Source organism: Dermacentor albipictus, chromosome 3 (genome assembly GCF_038994185.2).
Source record: "Dermacentor albipictus isolate Rhodes 1998 colony chromosome 3, USDA_Dalb.pri_finalv2, whole genome shotgun sequence".
Taxonomy (NCBI): Eukaryota; Metazoa; Arthropoda; class Arachnida; order Ixodida; family Ixodidae; genus Dermacentor; species Dermacentor albipictus.
The window spans coordinates 84,584,260-84,608,688 of NC_091823.1; the positions used below are offsets into that span (position 1 = coordinate 84,584,260).

At 45.1% G+C, this 24,429-nt stretch overlaps 1 protein-coding gene across 1 annotated transcript in view; it reads right to left on the minus strand.

The window, feature by feature from the left end:
• Positions 1-3,959: 3,959 nt before the first annotated feature.
• The window catches only part of LOC139057441 (protein disulfide-isomerase A6 homolog), a 29,717-nt gene continuing 9,247 nt past the window's right edge, over positions 3,960-24,429 (minus strand). The window contains exons 5-8 of the mRNA XM_070535724.1: positions 24,116-24,325; positions 15,173-15,325; positions 7,530-7,943; positions 3,960-4,270 (exon numbers count right to left, since the gene is read on the minus strand). Coding sequence (XP_070391825.1) covers positions 4,190-4,270; positions 7,530-7,943; positions 15,173-15,325; positions 24,116-24,325 — 858 coding nt within the window. The 3' untranslated portion in view covers positions 3,960-4,189. The remainder of the gene's footprint in view (positions 4,271-7,529; positions 7,944-15,172; positions 15,326-24,115; positions 24,326-24,429) is intronic.

The following is a 24,429-nucleotide window of genomic DNA, read 5'->3' on the forward strand; positions in this document are numbered from 1 at the left end:
CCACTTGACCTAACATCCTACCGACCCATTGCGCTGTCCAGCTGTGTTGGGAAGGTCATGGAAAGAATGATTCTCACCTGCCTAGAGTGGTATCTTGAGTGCCACAACGTATACCCTGAGCCCATGGCTGGGTTTAGAAGAGGCCGTTCCTCTATTGACAATGTCACCGACCTCGTCATGTCTGTATAACAAGAAAAACACAAGCATATATCGGTTGCACTATTCCTCGATGTGAAAAGCGCCCATGATAATGTAACGCATGAAGCCATCCTTGATGTCCTGAAAAATAATGGAATTGGTGGATGCATGTTTCGGTGGATTTGGAGCTATCTATTCAAAAGATCCTTCTTTGTGTGCAGTGCAGATGGCCGAACCGTTGACCATTACACTTGCCGTGGCAATCCTCAGGGTGGGGTTCTCAGCCCCAATTTGTTCAACCTTGCAATCCTTGAACTTGCCAACGTTCTACCACATACAGTAAACCTTTCCATATATGCCGACGACATATGCATATGGGCTTCGGCAGTTACACGTCTCCAGGTGCATACACGGCTCCAAAAAGCAGTGACCCTAACATCATCGTACCTGCGTTCTCAAGGCCTCAGCATTTCGACCGAGAAGTGCGCCTTAGTCGCTTTTATCCACAAGCCCATGACCTGGTACACCATTTCTATTGACCACCAACCAATTTCCAATGCAAAAACTCACCGATTCCTAGGCGTTATTGACAGAGACCTTTCATGGAGCCCCCACATCTCATACTTGAAGAGGCCTACTTCTATCTCCCATATACTAAGGTTTCTTGCCTGTAAAATGTGGGGTACATCCGTGGCATCTATGCTTCAACTATACAGAATGCTCTTCCTAGGATACTTGCAATATAGCACACCAGTGCTGTCCAATACTAACAGAACATCCATCCTACAGAGCATTCAAGGCCAAGCCCTCCAAACATGTCTGGGGCTACCTCGAAATGCTTCAACTGTATTAACAATTGCCACCGCGAGAGACCACCCAATAATGACCTATATAGCTATCGACACACTCCAGGTGCATGTTCGCCATATATCCAGAGTCCCCGACCACCATGCTCACTTGCCTGAGAAAAGACCCAAGGCAGCGTTCTCCAGATCAATTGCGGCTAAACGGCACTCCTCGTCTTTGAGGCATTCACCCGCAACAAGAACGCCATCCCCTATGCGGTGCTTGAAAGAACCTCCTGTGTACCTTGCTGTTTCAGGAATAGTGAAGAAAGCTAGCCTGACCACCGCGGCTCTCAAGCAGATCACATTGGAACTTTTGCATTGTTCATACACCAACCGAATCCGTGTTTACACGGATGGTTCCGTCTCGGAAAATTCTATGGGCGCCATTGTTCGGCCATCTCAATCGGTCGTCATCAAGTTTAAGACTTCACACCTAACGACATCTACAGGTTCCAAACTGGCCGCTCTTCACGCTGCTGTCGAATACATTGAAAAAGAACCGCCCAACAAATGGGCAATATTTTGTGATTCGAAAGCAGCCCTCCAGAGTTTGCGAAGTTTACAACCTGGCAATTATGAACAGCTGGTGTCACAAATCAACGAAACCTGCCATTGCGCTTCTGAACGAGGACATGATATATTTCAGTGGCTGCCGGGACATTGTGGCGTCGTTGGTAATCACCTCGCCGATGGCGCTGCCCCGACGTGCCCAGACTGGCACACCGACACTCCTTATATACCTTTATCGAGAGCTGACGCTGCAAGAGCTTCGCAGTCTCGCTTGTACCATCACGTTAACTTACTGGCATACACCACTGAACTCTAAGTGTCATTTATACAGCCTCGACCCATCACTGAAACTAAAATTACCAGCGAACCTTCCACGACGTGACGTAACACTGCTGTGTCGGCTGTGGGTAGGAGTAGCATTCACCAACTCCTACAGCTACCGTATTGGAATGGCGGATTCACCAATGTGCGCTAAGTGCAAGTGTGAAGAGACCATCAGTCACCTTCTGTGCCACTGTTCTCGCTTCGATAATCAACGTGAGACTCTCCAGTGTGCCTTGAATAGACTGGCTGATAGACCATTTACGGAAGCGAAAATCTTGGGAGCCTGGCCTCACAGTTCATTAGCCCAGAAAGCAGTTCGAGCGCTTTTTCACTACCTGAAGGCAACAGACTTGAGTGCCCGGCTATAGACATCCCACACCTGTTTTCTCTTTCACTCCCCATTCCCCTCCCGGGTAGGGTAGCAAACTGGACTGTATGGTCAACCTCCCGGCCTTTCCTTCTCTCTCTACATACCTGCACAATGCACACGGAGCTGTTTGCTAAAATCACAAGTGTCTGAGTAATGACATATTAAAATAAACGTTCATGTTAGATTTAAAATAGTACACATATGTTTGAGTTTTTTTTTTTTTCTTTTTTACACAGGTGCTGTCATCTTGGGTTATTGCATGATCAATTTTTCAATATTGTGCAGCAACTGCGAGTCTAACAGTCACGAAATATAGAACACATCTGTATAAGAATTAACATGCAGATGCGAGTCAATTGTAGTAGCGTGCATTGGTTGGTGCTAGAAAATGCCCGAACAGCTCATGGTATTGGCATGGCAAAGCTTGCATACAGGTCTGTAGAAGCTCCCTTGGTACGAATTTCTAAAGTGCTGCATTCATGGTCCACATATATTGTAGCATGTTTGCTCAATTGTATTATAATTGAAATGCCATATTCATCACATATACAACAATGAATATTTCATGATTGAAATGGCAAGATCTGTACTACCCAAGTAGAGATCAGTGCCAAGAACTTACAGCTGTCTGGAGCAATACCTTCCCAATGTCCACCAGCATGTGCTACGCTAGTCATATGCGGATCATACACTTTTGCTCTGCTGATACTGCTTTTAACAGAGGCAACCAGCCATGTATATCAGCGCTCTTACAATTTCTATTATTGCGATTGAGCAAATTGGGTAGGGCTCTCCCATTTAGCCATGTGCTCAGCCATATAGCCTATTACATAGGCTGTGAATGTACTGAAACTGCATGCCATCTATGCGGAATTATGCATGAAGCACACCTGCGATTCAGGTTGTAATCAGCCACTCATATAAATTTATCACATGTGCACATGCAAAGCAAGCTGCTTGTATTCATACCATATGCGACCAACGAGTGTGTGTGTGACTGAATAAAGAACAAAGTGCATATTCATCCCTTCAAAGCTTATTTCTCCTAATAATATTGCTGTCATCTGCCGATCTTTGTCCATTCCAAAAGTTTTTTTAACACTGCTTTTCTGCGCAAGTTGAACTAATCAGCCCAATGTGTACACTTAGACAAAGTTGGACTGCTTTTAGCTCTTGGAAGTCTGATGGGAACCCACTTGCCAAATTCCATAAAGAGCCGAGACAAAGCTGCAAGATGCCATTCTTCATTCTCTAATGAATAAAGACAGACATGTCAACCATCTACAATGCTCTTACGCAACATACCCTCATTGCATTTAATACGAGACTGCTCAATGGCGTGGATTTGTGACCAGTCGCAGGACAAATGAATGCATACTTAAGAACATCAGAATTTCAGCTTGTTAGTTCAACATATATTCAGATTTGAACAGTGGCAATCATAATGTGCCTTTTAATCCTTGTTCTGTTGGCTTTGTTCAGATAAAAGTTCATACTGCTGATGAACCTAGTCAGACATCAATTAGCAGACCAGCCACACAAAGTAAGCAGTGTCCCAAGCTGCCATTTATGGTAGCATAAGATTTGCACTCACTTTCAAACCCAAAGAGTGAAAAAGGCCAGTCAAGGTAAACATAATGAAAAGAAAACTTCAAGGACTTGTGCTCTAGACCCAAATTAGTAAATGATAAAGAAATAATAGGCTGCAAACAAAACTGCACTGTTATGCAAGGTGAAGCATGAGAAAAACCAGAAACGAAAGGCATGTGTGCAAAAAAATGCCCAGTTTATTGACTCCGGCATGTCTAGCATTACAACAAGGTTTCTAAAGAGCATTCCCAAAAGAGGAGAATAATTTACACAATGACCAGTATGTACACAGGTTCTGAAAGATGGCACAGCCACATGTCCCCTCCCCATCCTTTCCTGCACGTGTTACGTGTAAAAGAAAACAATGAACACCCACGAAATAATGAAGTGGTTTTGCCCACAGTCTTTCCTAAAGTTCAACATGCTTCTTGACCTGGTCTTCAGGCTCCAGCTCAACATCGCTGAGGTCAATGTCTTCAGGCTCTTCCATCTGAAAGATTGAATGATGAAAGTAATATAGTAATCCACAAAACAAAGACTCAGTAGCCACAAGTCAATTACTGTACTGTGTAGTCAAACTACAATGTATACCTGTCCACAGCTAGCAACCCCAGTCACAGTCATACAACTGAACAGACGTTTACATAAAGCAATGCTCAAAGTTAGTCTTGAATGCCACTGTACACTGCTCAGTAACTGCTGTCCTTTGTAACGCTTGCAAGCGTGCAAGTTCATCCTAAGTGGTGGTTCGGATTATTGAAACACACTGCAATTTGCAATCCTCTAGCCCGTCAGATGCACGAGTCACGAACAGCTACTCCAAAGGTGCACACCTCTGTAGCAAGCACGTGACGCCCCCTCAGGCATAATGTTCGTTCGCCGCCAGGCTCGATGGCCTGCCAAGCTCGGCAGGCAACATTGGTCACCGCACTGCAATAAACACCAACGAGCACAGCTGCTCGGCGGTCAGTCATCGTTCAACACCACCACGCTGCGGAGTGTGCGTCTAATGGAGGGTGCCTCGAGCCCTCCCTTGTTCACGAACCCGGGTGGATCGTGACACTGGCGACGAGGATGAGATATACGTGACAACCTCGATGACAGGACATTACAGGAGGAGGAATCGCGATAGCTGCAGATTCTTACGTGGGGCCTTCGGTTTCAACTATGGTCCCTAGAATAGTTTTGCTAGCCTGCCGTGGTGGCTCCTCTATAATGCTTGCCGTAATGCATGTGCACTGCGACGCCAGCACATTTTTAGAGCTTTTGGAGGTGGATATATCAAGTATAAGCAGTCCTTACCTTAAGACTTCAGCTAAGTAGACATGAATTCCCTGTACTGCTTGACTTTAAAAAATTAGGTTGCCTATGATCCAACTGCGAAATTGTAAACAAAGTGCTCAACTGTGGATGTTTTTGATTAGCCACCTGTACATTGTGCTTTGTCGTTCAAGTAACATCCATGTCTTTTATGTATAATCATGACCGTAGGAAGCAAACAGACAATGCAGATACAAGTAATAGTCTGTGCGTGCATGTGTTCTTTAGGTGACCGAATAATTTGGCAAAAAGCATACTGTCGTCACTTAGGTAACAATTTATCAAGATGCAAAACGTCAGCTAGCTTCGTCTAAGGCGAAGGGGCCTCGATGAATTAACTAATGGCACCAGCATCGCTATATAATTGTCACTCAGGTATACGTGGAATTATCGCAAGCACTATTGATATTTGTCACATCAGAATTGATGTTTCGTTTCTGCGAAACTTGTGGTGGTGCCTGATTACATGGATTGCACTACTTTCTCTTCTGGACAACACGTTTTGATATACTTTAGAGCACCAGGGATGTTTGTTGACACAGCACATTGTTTTATTGTTAATTGGGGCACATGACATGGAATTTTGACCACCTCAAATTATTTAACTGTCCTAAAATTCCTTTTTTTGAAATACACTTGGTAGTGTTAATCGTAGACTACGCTGGAATCATCTAATCCTTGTAACCATGTTTGACATGGGTTACACCCACTGCTGCAGCCTCTCCTTATCCAGTGCGTCCGAAAATGAGAATAATTTTCTTGTGCATGACCTGCAGCCACTTAATGGACGTGCATGTCATCTGAACTCTTGTTTCTGCAATGACATACAATGCCAACAGTGACGCTTGCTGGCCTAAATATATACCGTATTTACTCGCATAATGATCGCACCCCTGAATTTTGTCGTCAAAATTCAATTTTTTTATTTCTTGTGTAATGATCGCACGCCGAACTTGCCGCAGCGATATGTCATGTGCCAAGCCTAGCTAAAAATGATCGCGCTTACCATCTGTCGTATGCTACGCGAACGACTCTTCAAGACAACCAAGCGGTGTGCACGCACCAAACATTCTTAAGTAGATGCCTCATTCATCACTTTCCGCACTTCCATGACAAAAAGTGCTACAACCAAACTTGCCTTTATTAATTATGTTTAGGCTTTATAATGGTTGTGGTCAACAACAAAAAGGCATCTTTCGGTTCTTGTCATTTGCACTCATGGGCACGCAACAAATTGCGAGCGGCAATGATAGTAGCCACGTTTACACCGATACGTTAAAAATGTGCCCTATTCATACACCGACGCTTGTTACACAGCTAAGATATTCGCCCACCCTTAGTGGAAACGTGCCGTATTAGGATAGTAGTGAAGACAGATGCCACAGTTTCCGCAGCATGCCTGCCATGTGTTCCTATGTCACTGGCAGCTAAGCGCACCCATCTGTTCCTGTCCCCTCAAAGTGGACATGGCTACGTTATTGCCACAAACTTGCCGATATGAACGATATTATTCATTACTGATATGAAAAAGACTGTTTCTATGCACGTAATGTACTCGCGAGAAGAAAAAAAAAATAGTGTTCAGCGCGTTCGGCTTGCTCCGCCGACCGCCATTTTTGTTTTGGCGATTTTTTTTTTCTGGTAATTTAGCTCTCGTAATGATCGCACTCCTGAATTTGCGTCAATTTCTTTTTTATAAAAGGTACGATCATTATACGAGTAATTGCGGCAAACAGCTATACGAAAAGTAAGGTGTTTTATTGGCTGTGTAAACTTAAACATTCGCTTACAGTTAGTAAGCGAATGTTTAAGTTTAAGTTTAATTAAGCATGGTGTCACACGGGCACAAGCAAACCTGAACACGTCTCACTCAATGACCACAGAAACCTTTTATCAGAACAGTGGAGTGAGAAGGTGCAGTAGCAGGAGCGAGCAAATTGACTTTTTTGCGGCCTCTCACTTCAATGTGAACTAAGCATCGAGAACACAGCGTGGTGTGCCTCCACAGCAGCTGGCAGAGTAGAACCCCTCTCCTGTTTTCGCCAGCCACGCATGCAAGTTTCGGGAACTCCGAGCGCCCATGATGATGCCAGATTTCTGCCTGTCACCGCACACTTCATCACTTGATCACATCAAGATACAGCGACCACTTGGAGTGCACACTTTGCCCGCATCACAGATCGTTTTCCCGATATGGCAGCCGCGCCGTAAGCACCCACCGCCGGAGATGCTCTCCGGCGGTGGGTGCTTACGCAACATGCTGCAGCAGTTCTTCAGCGAGGAAAAACAGAGCTGTACAAGAGACATGCTAGTTCATTTATCAAGCTACCATAGTCATCTCTCTTATGGGTAGGCACTAAACTGAGGTATGCTATCATAGACCAAAACACTATTCTAGAATTGGCGACAAAAGACTACTGTCCACATACCTTTGCGTCCTTGCCGTCCCAAGGCTCGGTTTCAACCACCTCCGGAAGCTTGGCGCCCTTCACAGGCACGCTAGAACCACGCCCCACAGCAACCTCACGAAGGAATTCATTGATGCCATCGTAGCTAAAGGACCCACGAAGGAGCGAGTACTTCATCTTGCGGCTGTTGAGCACGGCTAAAGCTGGGTAGCCGAAGCCACCAATCTCCAGTGCCTCCTCAAGCTTCGGCTGAGCCAGGGCTTCAGACCAAAGCCATCCCCAGCGGTTGCGCTTGTACTTATCGCCCAGGCGCTTGAGGATATCCAGATAGCCCTGACGGCACTCAGATTGGCAGTCATAGATGTGTGGAAGAACGCTGACCACACACAACTGGCTGTCTTGGCACGCTTCCTTGAGCACAGACTCATTCGTGACCTGCAGGTGAAGCACAGGTTGTGGAAGGAAAGTCAGTGCTTTAGTTGACTGCAGCTGTGCACGACAAGAGCTTAAACTAATAAGACGAAGTTCCCTCCTTGCCATTCTTTTCACAAAAATAATGTAGTGGCATTTGTTTCAAACCACAGCAAAACACAGAAATCCATAGAAAAATAGGAAATGTCCTGAAAACTCCTCTCCTGCATCTTTTGCACCGATTCCTTCGGGCCACTGCATTTAACCGCTTTCTGAAGAACCACATTAAGGGTAGGCTAAATGCAGTTAAAGGCAGCCAGATTTAAATAGGATGATGAAAGGCAAACATTCATACCATGTTTTTGCACGTATAACTCGCACGAGAACCTCCAAATTTAACACCAAAGTTGGGATTCAAGTTAGACACAAATTTCATTGTAACTTTTGCATTACTACACCGATAGAAATTGATCAATTTTCTCAACAGTTTTTTTATGCATTGCTAAACATTTTCAATTAAATTCTTCTAGTAGAAACATCCTTTTGCAGTGACTCAAATGACGACTGAACTTTTGTCAGAGATGACAATTTTTGTCAGATCGGGATGTCCAGAAAAATAAAAATTCGAGTGGAGGTACCACTGGAACTAGCATCCAGTGCTCCTAGCACTTCAATAAAAAGAAGCAAACAGTAGACGCTCATGAGTGCATGATATATTGATAATTGTATTTAACTAATATCAAATGCAATTTTATTTTCCACATCGTGGGTTGCCCTTATCCATTAGTGCTTGACAATGCATGCACATACAAATGATCACAAGCAATCCTTCCCACCATGTGGCGTTTTCATTCACACGAGGGCATGCAGTTGGCTCCAGACCAACTTTTCACTGAAGCTTGACTGGCTGTCTAATCTCTTCCATATTGAACACCACCTGTACAAGCGCCCTTATTCATTACAGTACCATACTGTACAGCACTCCCCACTTCTAAACATGCAGAGACTTCAGCGCCAGTTGAAAGCCACCTTGCTTGCAGATAATAATCAGGAACGAAAGAGGCTTCTGTATGTGCTCCTTGACCGACAACCAGTCCTTCACGAGCCTAAAGTATGCAGTAAAACACAAACCAGGTGACTGCTGCAGTGCGGAAAAAACAAATGCTCCCTGTAAAGTAAAACCTCGTTAAACTTAACCCGCTTAAACAGTAGTTTTCTTTTAAAAGTAGTAAAGTCAAATCCCTGACTCAGCGGCCATTGAACAGAATGTGTTTTGTATCCACATAAACCGTCCCTGCGTAAACCGTACCAGTGTATTGCATACATATCGGTTAACACGTAGCGTTTCCACTTTTCGTCGTGCAAACACAGCGGTGCGGCATCTCCCTCGGGCAGCCCGGCAGAACAACAAGACTCGGAGATCAGAACAACGGCCTCCAAGTGCCCTGTAGTTTGCGCATGAAGCCACTTCAACATCAACATCATTTCAGCGCCGTGCCAGAGAGTATTGTGGCGTCATGCAAAGGACTCGAAAAAATGCCGAAGCACGGATAAAAAAGACGCCAAGTGTTCAGCAAAGAAGAAAAATTAGACATCGTTCATACTATCGAACCTGGCACTGGCAGTCGGCACTGGCATGGGACAGGGATCTACTGTTGACTACGGTGTGTGGCATTTGGAAGGTGAAAAAGTTGCTCGGCAGCGCTGCTGCGACCGCAAAGAAATTTCGGCTATGAGGTTCGACTTTTCACCATCGTTGCCTCTGTTGCTGCCGAAGTGTCGCCTAATGACAGTGATGCAGACGACACGGGCGTCTGCAAGAAACAGCACGGGCGATTCAAGCCCGACAGAGGCAGAATCAGCGTGTTACGCTCTGCAATACAAGAGGTGCCCCGCGACTTCTGCAGCACTATTGCCAGTGTGCATGGAGAACATGCAACCCCGATGAGGAATCTGCCATGCAAGTGTTTGACGAGAAGAGGGCGCTGGCTGAAAAGCTGACTCGCAGCTTCAGCAAGGTTGAGGCTGCTGTCGTCGCTGCTAGGCCGCTGAGGCATCAAATGAAAATAACACTTTTCTTGCACAAAGTGAATAAATACTGCATGTTTTTCCCCTTTCATCACACTCTCTCCGAGTTCCATTTTTGACAGGTAAGTGGGCGATCTCATGCAATTTCGGTCAAGCAGTACTACCGTTCAGTACGTACTTTTTCGGAGCTCCAACCAACTACAGTTGAACTAGGTTTCACTGTACAATAGTAGCTCATTCATTTTCATATTTGTGAAGCTGCTTTCTCGCATAGCATGGGCATCACTACAGCTAGTATCGATGCCAACAAATATGCATAATTTTTTTGCATTATTTGACCTACAAAAGTTGGGAAATAGGAAACAGGTGCATATTTTGTATATTTCAGATTTCTTGTTTACTCTCAGTACTTATACCGGAAATAGCAAATAATCATTGCTTTCATTTGTGTTCCTTGAGGTATTTTGAAGTTTCACATAAGAATTATGAAAAATTATCTGAGCAATTATACTGCTACACATCCATTCAAACCACCAGTGATCAGGCTATAACTTTATGTATCACAGCATACACCATGGCTACTACCTCTTGAAGTAAAACCCTAAACCTTAAAAGCACTGAACATTAGCACGTTTCCAAAAGTAACAAAAGAGTTGAGGTATAGCTTTACGGCAGCACAATGCCGTGAAGCCACACTTCAAAGCATTGTGCTCAGCCATACAAAGTTGCGTTATCTCCGCACTTCAAGGCAATGTTCTCAGTCACACAGAGCTTTGCGATCCCCTAAGAAACCCCTACTTCCTCTCATCCCAAGCTCTCTTCTATCTTTCACGATCGCCCATTCTCTGTCTCGTTTCAAGTTGCCATTTTGCATTTATGGCTGTCTTACAAGTAGTATTTAGCGAATAGTTCACAAGGCACCAACAAACCAGAAGTCCCAAATAAACGTAAGCCGAGCTTGACAGCAATCCTTTACAGCGCACCAGAAGTTGAAGATTATCAGTGTCGGCACAGACATGAGAAACAGAGCCATTGGCTGAAGATATGGCATGAAGGAGTCGTGCGTCCGTTAACAAAGTCTTTTTTACAAAGTATTGAGCAGTCATTTCCTAGGGATACAGGCACACTTTTTTCACGGTGTTGTAACCTGCGCTGAGGGTTATATGCAGCTGTTACACCCAATGAACTTTTGGTAGTACTGAAGGAAAAGGTAAGAGGGCAATGCACATCTGCCCATGTGCAAGATCGTGGGGTAGTCAGAATCGGCTTCACACAGCAATCAGTTCAGACTCCCACAGGATTTTAAAAAAAAAGAAAGCTCGTAAGGAACTTGATCATGCATTTGCTTATTTTCAACTCCAACAAGCAAAACAAAGCAATAAAGCAATAAATGGCAAAAAGTTGTCACATTGCTTACTATAGGTCTGGCTGCTTCAAAAAAAAAAAAAAAAAAACTTGTAAGCTTTGACGTCCCGCAACTTCAAACATGTTTACATTGCGGTTCCTGCATCCAATATTGTTACGCAATCTTAAGGAGGCCTTTTATCGCAATACCTTTGCTGCCGAGCTAATATTACAGAAAGCGAAAGCCTTCTGTTTTACTCAACTGTGCTAAGTGTAATTGGCAGAACAGCAAATTCATGGTGAGGCGACAGGATTGGGTTTGCTTTCAGGGACACACACACAAAGCTGCGTGTCTTCTTAAATTTTGCACTGCAAATATGAATGCAGTTTCTAGCAACATACTAGTGCATGTTAACACTGAGAGTAATGGGTGCCTTCCTGTTTCTTGCACTACAGATATTCTATGCATGCTTTCTGTATAAATTTATATTCGGGCAAGAGACACATTGGTGTGTATATATTCCACTAGGGTTGTAGATTAGTAAAGAAAATTAATTTTATTTAATACCTTAACACACCCATGAAGTCTGGCACTACATGCAGTAGTAGTGTTTGCGCATGTGCACTTTGTCCCCGCTCCTTTGGCTGCGGTGGCTATGAAAGTTAGCCGGTATAAAGCAACCGACTGCATTCCTGAAAGTTTGTCACAGTATGTTCTTGGCAAGAGATGCCTAACAGAGAGCATATCTCTATTTCAATTTAAATCAGCCTAAAATGAAACACCACATATATCATTAAGGTATCTCCCAGATGATGGGTTGCACTGATTTTGCTGTCCGCCAGTCCAGCTCACCACTCCGCGGCATTACTTAAAAAAAAAAGTACCTCATATGCAGTTACAGTGCAGTCCACTTACGAGCCACGAGATGTCAAGAACTGCAGCTTCCACACTTCCTTAGTGCAAAACAGAAACAAGGTTTGCAGACTTATCCTACTGTACTCTGCATTTTACTGTACCTAGAATTATGTAAGCCACATCTTTCAACCAGAGCTAAACAGTGCTGTCAGAGCCAGAATTCATTCCCTAGGGCTGAAAGGGAGCCTACCACCCCAGAAAACCTGGAAGCAAGTGGACCACCCATGTACAGCCCTTCCTAGAATGGATTAAGGGTCTCATCACACAGCTTTACTGGACTGCAGACCTGGTACGACTCCTTTATATACAGTGCTGTCCACTTATAACAATATCAAAAAGAACAAAAATCTGATCGTCAGAATTGATGATGGCTATATATGGACTGTCGTAAAATAAAGCTGCTGAACAAACCTACGTGATTCTGAACCAAAATTTGCCACCTGTGCTAAAGAACAGATGTAGAAAGCAGGCTGCGAAAAATAAAAACATTTATTTATACCTGTAAATACCGTGTCAAGCATTAGAAATGGTCAGAAAGCTGCACTTGCTTTCATGACAGTTTCAGGTTTACAACTGCAGTGTGCACTGCGTCCAGCTGCTGCATGGACACAGGCAGTAATCCTTCAGCGTGCATGAAATCAATGAGTGACTCGCTCAACGAGAGTGCACTTTGCGTGAGCATCGAGGTAGGGGTCAAAGACTCATAATCACTACCACTGCTGTCATCACCTCCATGACAACTGTGCTTCCACAACAACGACCGCATTTCATTGCAGAATGAGGCAGCACCATCTGCACTTAAGGTCTCCTCCAGTGAAGAACCCCCCGTTTTATTGTCAGTAGAAACGTGCTCCCAGATCTCCATAATGTCAGTGCTTCCACCACGTTGGTTCCAGAATCACGGCGGTTTTGCCGTTTCACATTGGCGCACGAAGCCTGCCTTTTTCATTCATTGGCATGGCCACTGGTTCCAACCTTCATGATGACAGCACGCCCCATTTTTAGAGCTCATAGTTCTTTGAGTTTTGCAAAATTTTCAGCTTCATCTCAAGTGACGCAACTTTGTGCATTTTCAGGGCCATCTTCTACAAACTGGGCTGCCCACTGCTTCAGGGCTGCTTCCACGGACCATTTTCGCACTCGCTGAAAGACACTGAAGGAACGAGCTCCATCAGGCCGCTTCGCCTTTCACTTTAAAAATTTTTTCTTTCTTTCTCTCTTATTTGGATGCACACGGAGCACGATCGTAGGCGATCCGGATGCGAAGCAGCTGGCGCCATCTTGTGGCGCGCTGCGGCAACTCGTGATGCTCTTACCGGCTTTCACAATCGGCACATGGGCGGGACACACTGTGCGGTAATGACGGCACACACTAATTCGCGAAGGCGAACTTTTTGTCCCGCCTTGGCATCGTTCATTTAAGGGAAACACAGCAACACAAATGTCAAGCTCAGTCTGCATAGAAAACACCGCCCAGAAGGCAAAATTTTGATCATTGTATCCAACACACGGTCATAACATATCCTTATATATGTTTTTTTCTTATAGCCCTAATGCATAAGCTCATACCCTTAAAGGGACACAAGAGGCAAGTACTAAGTCAACGTGGACTGTTTAAATACCATTCCAGAAACCTCGCACTGCTTGTTTCGTGCCAAGAAAAAACTTAGTTTATAAGAAATTTGTATCTGAAGGGCCCGAATACCTTCTTCAAAATTCAAATCTCCCGCCATCCTACTGGGGGAGTGGTGATGTTGCATATGCCATCACCGCCCTTTGCTGCTGCCGGTGAGTAAAGCAGCACCCGACAGACAGCGGCACCGAGCCAAGACGAAGCGGCGGATTTGCTGCTGCAGCTGCTGTTTGGTCACGTGGCGTAGACCGTTCAGGCATCCCGCGACATCACATGGAAGCTGAATTCATTGTTATTTGCAGTTTGTGAGGTGAGAGTTTCGTGAGCCAGCAAAGCCAGTACAGCACTAAGCGACCAGGAAAGTACTGAAACGCGAAAGCGTGGGCCGCGCAAAGTAGAGTGATAACAAAACCTTTCAAATACCCACGTCGTTGGCAACAGTAATTTCAATGACTTATTTTTCTGAACGTGAAATGGAACTGGACAAGTACCATTTAATTTCATCTTATAAATCTAATACGAGGGTGTTTTTTTTTTTTTGCAACGAATAGTTGAGTACTAATGACAGAATTTAACTGAGGAGTGCTTACGTCATCGGGCAAGTGCTTGAATGTCTCGAGGGAGTCTCTAATCATGTCCTGCATTTACCTCGATTTCTCTATTATTAGGGCTCTGTTCGCTACAATATTGACACCTTAGAAATTCTCTAGTACTAATCTATCACTTTAGCTTGGCGTAGTATTTGCCTTTAGTGTCCCTTTAAGTCAACTCATTGTTGCACTGATATATTGTTACATGCGGGATCACTGGAAGTGGACTGCACTGTAATACATCAAACAAGTAGTTAACCATGCCAGTTAACTGTCAGTTATCAATCTCAACTTCTGTAGGCTTTTCCTGTAGAAAGACGCTCAAGGACTGAAGTCTAGGACATTGCAGAAATAATGTGAAAGCCCTGGTCCTTGTCTGAACCAAGTCTGGTGTTCAACTGCAAATCCCTAAGGTAATACTGGATCTCGCTAATACCACAATTATCAGCTGCAAGACAAAGGCCTCACAAACAGAATCACACCTATCTTGCCTCAACACAAATCCATGTATGTGAATGCCATAACCTCATCACTCCATTGAATCCTCCTTTAGACTGGAAGTAATAATAAAAAGAGCCAAATTTTACTTGTGCCATCACAGCATGCCAAATTTGTTTGGAAGCAAGACACCACTTCCAGTAGCCAAATTTCCGTTCAGTGTCTTTTGAAGTTCAGCAAAAAGAAAAGGCAACCATGGTTAATTTTGCATAATGAAGAAATTCCTGTGCAGCCTGTGGCTTACCTGAAGCAGCTCCGGCGCCGGCGCACTCTCGGCAGCCTTGTCCAAGGCCCACTGGACAATGTCATCAGCTGTTCGGCCACCATTGTACTCTTCCGCAGAGTGGCGGTCCTTCTTTCCAGCCGGGAAATACTTGATTGTTGGGTAGCCCTTCACCTGTTTCAAGGAAAGATGAGAAGTATGCATGTGTGACCATACATTCAGCATTGTGCCCGTTTTCAATTTCTGGCACAGTTGAACCTCAATATAACAAACCTCGACATAACAAAGTAAGTAGCTGACCATGCTTTATTTCGATGAGTATTGTACTGCTGTAACAAAACTGAAAATCCGAGGTCAGAGACAATAACAGTTCCTGCAAAGCAAACACAGTGGAACCTCATAGACAAGATCCTGTTACGTACGATTTACCGGCCCCAACCCAATTTTCACAACTGATTCCACAAGAAATTATCCAATATAGTTCACTTCTTTTTTTACCGGTTCATACATATCTGAAGAACAGGATCTTTTGGCACCAACATTCAGTACATCGTTAAACTGCACTCATGTGGTGCATTTTCCAGCTGCTAAATTCTAAGTAAACAAGAAAAGACCCAAGGCACACACTATCGAGAACAATACGTGGCTGCCACTGCACCTTTCCCGTAATACTCGCCCGTACATCTCAGATGACAATGCTGGCACACACTGTTTCCTACTCAGGTACCAGCAAATCTCCCTCCAGGATTGGTGCATGGAAAATACACAGCTACTGCAGCAAACCCTATAGAAATAAGTATCTTCACTTATCCATCTCTTAGCATGTGTGGCGTAGTGCCATTGTAAGCATACTGCACAGCTTTGATAGGCAACAAGCCAAATGCACCACACTGCGACACGAAGTGAGCCTCACATTTCGCTATTTCACTCTGGCGGCATCGTATAGGCATTGTATTCTGGCAACACCCACCAGCTCGATTTTGTTTCGGTCTATCATCCCTGTCTTAAAGCACTATGCAACAGGAAAACGACAATGTTAATCTTCGGTAATTATGGCCTCACCAGCTCAATGTGCATAAGCATCCCGTGCCGCAACAGTTTGTGAAAAGTGAGCATGTCACAACTTCCCACCAAAAAATGCCTAGCTCGAAGAAGCTGCCTATTCAGGCCGAATTCGAGGAGTGCAAACGTAAGCTTGCCAAAGCAATAAAAAGGACAATGCTATGCAACACTTTGCATTACGCAGATGTCTACTACTGAGCCTGTCAAACCTTTAGTCACTTCGGATCATACATCTTCAAAGTTGATGCATCTTCAATGTAAAATTGTGGTTCTACTGTATTTACTCCCTCAGCCGTTCGAAGTATGTAGTATTCTGGTGGCTAAGATCTAAAACACTCGGCAACGGCAACTTTAAATAGTGCATTCTGGACATGTTTGCACAGTTTTGCCAATGGCACGGCTTGGCTGGCCTGCAGCCAGCAAGCCAGGTAATATGTGAAAGTTGCTTGCCTTGTTTCATGGGGCACTACACACCCATACGGGTTTTGGCTCTCAAGGTCACCTTCACTCACAGTTTACCTATGTGCCATCAAATACATGCGACTATGGATATAATAATAATATTTGGGGTTTTACGTGCCAAAACCACTTTCTGATTATGAGGCACGCCGTAGTGGAGGACTCCGGAAATTTTGACCACCTGGGGTTCTTTAACGTGCACCTAAATCTAAGCACACGGGTGTTTTCGCATTTCGCCCCCATCGAAATGCGGCCGCCGTGGCCGGGATTCGATCCCGCGACCTCGTGCTCAGCAGCCTGCGAATGTCTAGGAAGAAAACATCTCCCAACATAATATAGTGTAGAACCTTTAACACAATACAGTGGAACCTTGTTAGTACATACCTGGTGAGAACTGGGCACACTTTGTACTAAATGGTACAGTATTTACCCGAATGCAACAAGTTTTTTTTACCTAAAATAGAAGTGAAAAGTCACCCCCCCTATTACATTCGAATACTAGGTATAAAAATGCTAAGGCACCAAACACTCACTATTAAGCTCGCTTAATGTGCCGCATTTATGTGTGTGCCGATTGACCTGCTCCTTCAATGTCGCGCGCTCCAAATTCAGCGGTCAACCAATACACGAACCACAGCCAGGGCGAGTCGCGAATGCGGTGCAAACGTGAAAAAGGCAGAGCAAACGACACCAACGACAGCGCGTCAACAACTTGTCACCTTGGAGGGACAAAATGTGCATGAGTGTTGTACGATTGGCGCAAAAAATGGACAAACCTTTTTCTCACCACTAGGCGATTCTACGACGAGCACCCCCAGCACGCGAAATGGATGCGCCTTTCTCTCACCACTAGGTGATTCTAGTGACGTAGCGATCCATTTGGGCCACTGGCGGTGCGTCCTGGGCATTTGTTTCCACGATAGTACCATGTGACCTACGCCACCAATTCCTCAGGCAGTGCATAGCAGCATTGTCTGTTCAGCGCTTCAACACGTTGGTCTGTTCCTGCCTGCTTAATGTGCCTACATTCGAAATGGCATGCTCTCGCACTCATTATACCATTGGCTTCAAACGCAAGGCCATTCTACTCGCCAAAAAAGTTGGTAACTCCGCGGCTGCAAGAACCTGAACATCAACGATAAGGGGGTGGAGGAAGCATCGCCAGGAGCTGTTCAATTGCAACAGTCATAGAAAAGGTTTCCGTGGGCCCAAGAAAGGCCGCTTCCCGGATTTGGAGCGTCGTCTTGCGGACTTCATTGGTAAACAACGCTCCCGGCTTCTTGGTGAGGGCACTGAAATGCTTCAGTGCAAAGCACGTGAACTTGCACGAGACGCGGGTTTGGCGCCAAACCAATTCAAGGCATCGGGCAGCTGGATACAGAAGTTCATGCGAAGGGCCAGTTGTTCCCTTCAACGCACTACCTTGATTTGTCAGAAACTACCCGAGGATTTCTGAGTCGAAACTTCTCACATTTGAGCAGTATGTCATTGATCTCCGCCGCTCTACCAACATGCCACACACATCGGGAATGCGGACCAAACCCCGTGTACCTTGATATGTCAATGGTTAGGACAGTGCACAAGTCTGGTGAACACACAAGTTCGGATTAGAAGCACTGGAAACAAAGAATCGGACAACAGTTATGCTCGCATGTTTGGCTGATGGTCGCAAGCTCCCTCCCTTCATAATTTTTCGGCGAAGACTATCCCGAAAGGAACATTTCTGAACAATGTTGCCGGATGCTGCCACGAAAAAGGCTGGATGGACTCGGGACTCATCATAGATTGGATTTCCAGCGTTTGGGACTGAAGGCCAGATGCACTGCTGCATCCAGAATCAATATTGTTGCTGGGTTCTTTTCGAGGTCACCTCACATCCGGCGTGAATGAAAAGCTGCAGCGTGACCGAACACATTTGGCTGTTATACCGGAGGGAATGACGTCCATTCTTCAGCCCTTGGATGTTTGCTCGAACAAGCTGTTCAAGAATCACTTACGGCAGCTGTATTGGGACTGGATTGAATATGGATCTACATTAACACCTGCAGGGAGACTGAAACGACTGAGTGCATCTACTGTTGCCCAGTGGGTTTCAGCCGCTTGGTACGGGCTGCCTCATGAAACAGTCTACCACGCATTTAAGAAATGTTCTATTTCAAATACCCTCGACGGAATTGAGGACGATCTGCTGTGGGAAATAACTAGTGACAAAGAGGAGTCCAGCTGTGATGACAGCGACGGCGACATCAATGGCGAGATTAGGCATAGTTTGCAGGTACTTCAATAAAGCTGCTCTCGACTTTTCCTATGGTTTGTTTTCTGTGTTACATTCATGTTTTATAGTTTCGGTTTCTTGCATTACATTCGCGTTTTTGCGTCTTTGTTCTTACGTGTTCGCAAAGTTGACCCTCGCATTACATTTCGCCCTCGCAATGTCGACCCTCGCATTACATTCAGGTAAATACGGTAATATGCATTAACCAGCAACTACAGCTTTGCATCTCCTTACTGCAGTGCCACAACTAAAGAACAGAGTAATATGAACATCCTCACGTCATTTAAATGTGCACGATGAGGTACCTTCAACACAGCCACAAAGCCTATGTGGTTGTGCTCTATGCTGTGGCTACCACCTTCTGCACATTTACAATGGTTATGTGAAGAGCCACTACCACACCCACATCAGTTTTAGCAATTCCCAAAAAGGCTGGAAATCTTCTGCAGCACAGCTCCGTGTCAGCTTCACTGCAACTTAAGGCAGCAGTGTTAGATCTTACTTGATAAGACGTGATTTTGGGTATGCACTGACCGGTAGCGATACAAGAAGCCACTTAGGCTTTAGCAAATCCAGTATCTTACTCTATGGTGATGGGATCACGTATTTATCACAACTACCAGGTTATACTAAGACAGGTCGGGCACCAGAACATGGAAAAATAGTCGCTATGAACCACAGTTTCAGAAAGTGTCCTTTGCAGCCCTGTAGGGAAGTACCACACACAGGGGGTGCTGTCAGAGCCAGACATCATTCACAAAGGCTGAAGAGCAAGCCAGCTGCCCGAAAACCGGGAAAAGCCGGCTGCTCATCCACAGCCCTTCCTAGAATGGATTATGGTCTCATCACACAGCAGTACCACTGACTGGACAAGGCTATCAAGATAGCACAATAAAGCAGTAAAAGTAAGAACTTTGCTGTGTCAAAAATTTTGTTCATGGTTTCCCCGTTAAGTAGAAAATAAAATCATTAAATCATGAATTACTAGAACAAAGTGCACTAGGCCTAGATTCAACTAGGCACATATTGGTGGACAAGCAGAACACCGTACTTACTAGAGTGTAATGCAACCACAATCATAACATGGGGGTCAACTTTCCAGTCATGGAAAATAAAAATAATGGTGTGAATGTAACGAGATGAAAAAAAAAAAAAGATGTACATTTATTGAAGTACAATTTGGAAACGAGTTCTTTTCATCCGTCGTCGCCGTCGGAGGGGGTAATGGAGCTTTACTTAGGCAGTGTTCTCAGGCCATCACTTTCGGATACAGTTCCACTTCCACAAAATTCCACAAATGTTGGGACAAGCCCAGCCTTCCATCTCTGAAAATGATCACCTGAGAAGCCATCTTTTGTACCATTGAGCTCGTTGGGACACTAAAGGCAATATTAAGTCAACGTGGACTAAAATACCATTCCAGAAACCTCACAGCACTTGTTTCATGCCAAGAAAAGACTTAAGAGAAAACCGTGTCTGAAGGGTTCGGTTACCTTTAGCGCAATTCATATTGCCCACCCCCACGCAGAGGAGTGGCGACGTTGTACATGGTATCTCCTCCCTTTACAGCCGTCTTCGAGTAAAACAGCACCCGGCAGATGGCACTATGGTTTCTGGTGCAACACGTAAACCCACAAGCTTTGGAGAAGCCCAACCATGACAGAGTTAGATTCGCCACTGCAACAGCTTTTGCTTAACCCTTTGAAGGTTTTTGCCGTACATGTACGGCGGCGGTTTTCTGTCCCGCAAGGTCTTTGCCGTACGAGTACGGTTCCGACCCTCCGTTTGAAATTTCGCGCCATAATGACGATGCGTGCTCACCGTGAGGTGCTGCCACCTCTTAGCACTTACAAGAAGCGTTTGAAATTTGTGCCACCTTATTGGGGAGATAAACAGAACTGATTGCTAGTTCAGCGCGTCGCTCAGACTGCGGCAACGCCCCTTTGGCAGTTTCGGTTTCACCGCGTGATTGCAACGGAGCCGTGCGAAACGTCATTTTCTTTGTCGGCACACTCTTGCGGGGTGGTGGAAGTTGATTTCTATCTTGATTGGCACTGCTCTTAGCTTGTTTATCAGCGCCGTTGGCGAGGTATTCTCGCTCTCAGTGGCAACGCGCTTTCACGGTTTCGGTTCCGCCGCGTGATCGCAACGGAGGCGCGCGAAACGTGGTTTTTCTCTTTGTCGGCACGCTCTCGCAGGGGCGGCGGAAGTTGATTTCTATCTTGATTGGCACTGCTCTTAGCTTGTTTATCACCAACGTCTTAGCTTGTTTATCACCACCGCTCACAAGGTATTCTCGCTCTCTGCGGCAACGCACTTACGCAAGAGGGTGCATCAGACCTTTGTGCGAGGCAGCCGCACGCAGATATGTCATGTGTGTGCCAACACAACTCCTCGCTCCAAGAGAACAGACACGCATTTTAGGTGTGCAGACTGCGATAAGGCGCTGTGTGTAGACCAGTGTTTCAAGCAGTACCACGCTCGGAAATACTATTGAACATTTTGCAGTTCAGGGTGATGCCGACACCAAAATACTGTTCCTAATTATTTTTTAGTATTTATTCCCGACTTTCTACATTTTGAACATTCAAGACCCGCAATTAAGTAATTTGACCACCTGGGAAAGTTATTTTCAAAATAATTTGACCCTCAAATGGTTAAGTGGCGTGGACAGTTCGGGCATCATGCGACATCGCAGAGACATGGAAAAATCTCTGATACTTGCATTTCGTAGGAGTTTCACGAGCCAGCAAAACCAGCGCAGCACTACACGATAACAAAACTAAACGCGAAGGCATGGGCGGTGCAGAGTAGCGCAAAAACAAAACTTTTCGACCGCCAGCATTGTTTTAGTTGAAATTAGTTCTTTTGTTTCTAAACATTGAATAGAACTGGACAAGTAGCATTTCCTTCTTTCTTATAACACAATACAAGTATGCTTTTATTACAAGAAGTTGAGTACTAGCAACAGAAAAAGAAGTGCCTTCGTCAGCTGGCTAGTACTTGAATGTCCCTGGCGAGTCGCAAATTGTGTCCTGCATTTACCTCTATTTCTCCATTACTAAAACTTTCTTCGCGATAATATTGACGCCTTAGTCATCCTCAAGCATTAATAGATCACTTTAGCTTTATTTAATATCTGCCTTTAATGTCTCTTTACGTACTTTTTAAATTAAAATACCGCACAACCATTTCATTCGGGTGCTGTACCAGGCCACTACAAGGTCCACAGAGCCTTTCCAACTGGCCTTGCTTTTAACCCTTTCGCTGTCGGACCTTTCTGACCGTGACGCACCCCCAGTGTCGGCTTGGTTTCAGGGAACGAGCATAACAGGGAATGAACATAGCAATTTATTTTTGATTATGATTGGTATACAAATAACATAGTCAATGCAATATGCACATTTCAGTGTTCTGCAGCTGTTGTTAGTAAACATCATCAGCCTGACTATAAAATCCGTTCAACATCCGAATCTGACGATGCGGAACCCTCTTTCTCGCATGCGACTCTGTTCGAGTCTGAATCCGAGCTCGGCTCGTATTCTGAATCGGAATTGAGCCACCGCTCCAATGAGCAGACGAAGGTCCCGCGCGCTCAGCCATCCGAAAGTAACCGCGTGCAGGGAGGAGGATGCGCGTTCAGTCGCCCGCACAAGAGAAATGGGACATTGCGTGATCAAGAAGACAAAGGGAGATGGAAAAAGGCTAAACAAAGTTCAAAGGGCTTTATGTTTACTGCTGCAAGTCGGAAGCGAGGGTGCGGCGAGAGAGCGAAAGCAGCAATCGAGTCACCCTTTATGGAGAGGCAACGGCACGTGCGCCTGAACTTGACGCGCCGTAGCAGACACACCAACAGAAGAAAAATAAAAACCTTCAAACCAGCGGAGAAGGCAGAACAGCCCTTGAACCCATAACCACACGCGCGCAACGCATGATCCAGCGAACGCGGAGCCACCGCGCCACTCAGCAAAGAGAAAGTGGGGAGTAGCAGTCGCACCATACTCTTCAATACATGGATGTCGGGGCGAATATACGAACTTGTAGAAAGAGTCAACAGATAGCGTGGCCAATCCAGGAGCGCCAGCTTTGCGCTCAGGCGCGAAATTTTGAACGCACGATAGAGAACGTACCGGTACGTCAGTGACGCTGTTGGGGGGGAAGCGCGATGACGTACCGGTACGTCCGTGACAGCGAAAGGGTTAAAGAGGGCTTCCTGTTGGTACCTTCATCTAAGAATTGTCGACCTCTAGCAGCTGGGCCATGGCGGAGTTTCCCAGCTTCTCGGTCATAAAAATTGCTCTTTTCTCAAAGTGGACGTAATACAGAGCATCATAACTTCATTAATGAACAGTCTAAGCACGAAAGAACACAGGGTACAGCAGCACCATAACTAAGATAAGCACACAAGCACAATGAAAATGGCATCAATTTGCAAAAAAAATTTTTGACTTTGGTTGACTTGTCTGTGGATAGGATTGAAACAAAGGTGCAGGTTGCCACCGTAACACTAAAAACCACGGGATTTAGAATATTTGTCTTACAATTATCATTTTTGCCATTATTCAAATGTAAAGCGAGGGTTGAGTATAAGCAACAAAAATAATGGGGGGAAAACTCGTTACAATCGAGTAAATATGGCACATAAGTAAGAGACTGGCTCACAGCAGCATTGTCCACAAATGCATAAGCCCTGACTGTCTACTATGGAACTTCATTAGAGACTGCAGTGCGATTTTGCATGAAGCAGCAGTGACCTTGTAGCAGTCATGTTTTGCAACATTTGAAATTATTTGATGTCCCTGGCATCCGTCAAACAGAAATTCAATGCTGCATGTACAGCAAGACTAGACATCCCTTTGAGGAGCCAATCATCGAGTTACCATATTATTTTTTAATTTCCAATTTGCCTACACAAACAGCTTATGGATACATGCAAGCACTATGTTAACAGCAGATGACACACCTGTACCTAACTCGCAGGTTTGTCACAGCATTCATTGGAACTGCTTTGTATGTGCTCATTAGGGAGCATATCTTAAGTCAAACAATGAATATCAGTAAGTGCAGTGGGTACTAGGCAAAATGACCCTATACAATAGATTAGCCATTCTAGAATGGTGGCATGGTACTGCTGGAAAAGAGCAAAGCAGCAGCAATACAGCACTCACGTCGTACTGGGAAGCAAGCCCCTGGTGCACAGTGGCGTCGACAGCACCCAGCTTGACCTTGCCCTTCAGCTCAGTAGCTGCCTTGGCCCAGTGGGGCGCCAGGTTCTTGCAGTGGCCGCACCAGGGGGCAAAGAACTCTACCAGCCAAAGGTCATCACTCTTCAGCACCAACTCCTCGAAATTGCTGTCGTCCAGCTCGACCACGTCACCCTGGAAGAGATGACAAAATAATGTCGCTAAACGCCGAACTCCTCCCTGCAAGGGTGACCAGCATGGCTATTTGCTCGCTATTAACGTGGTTTCACTGTCCCTAC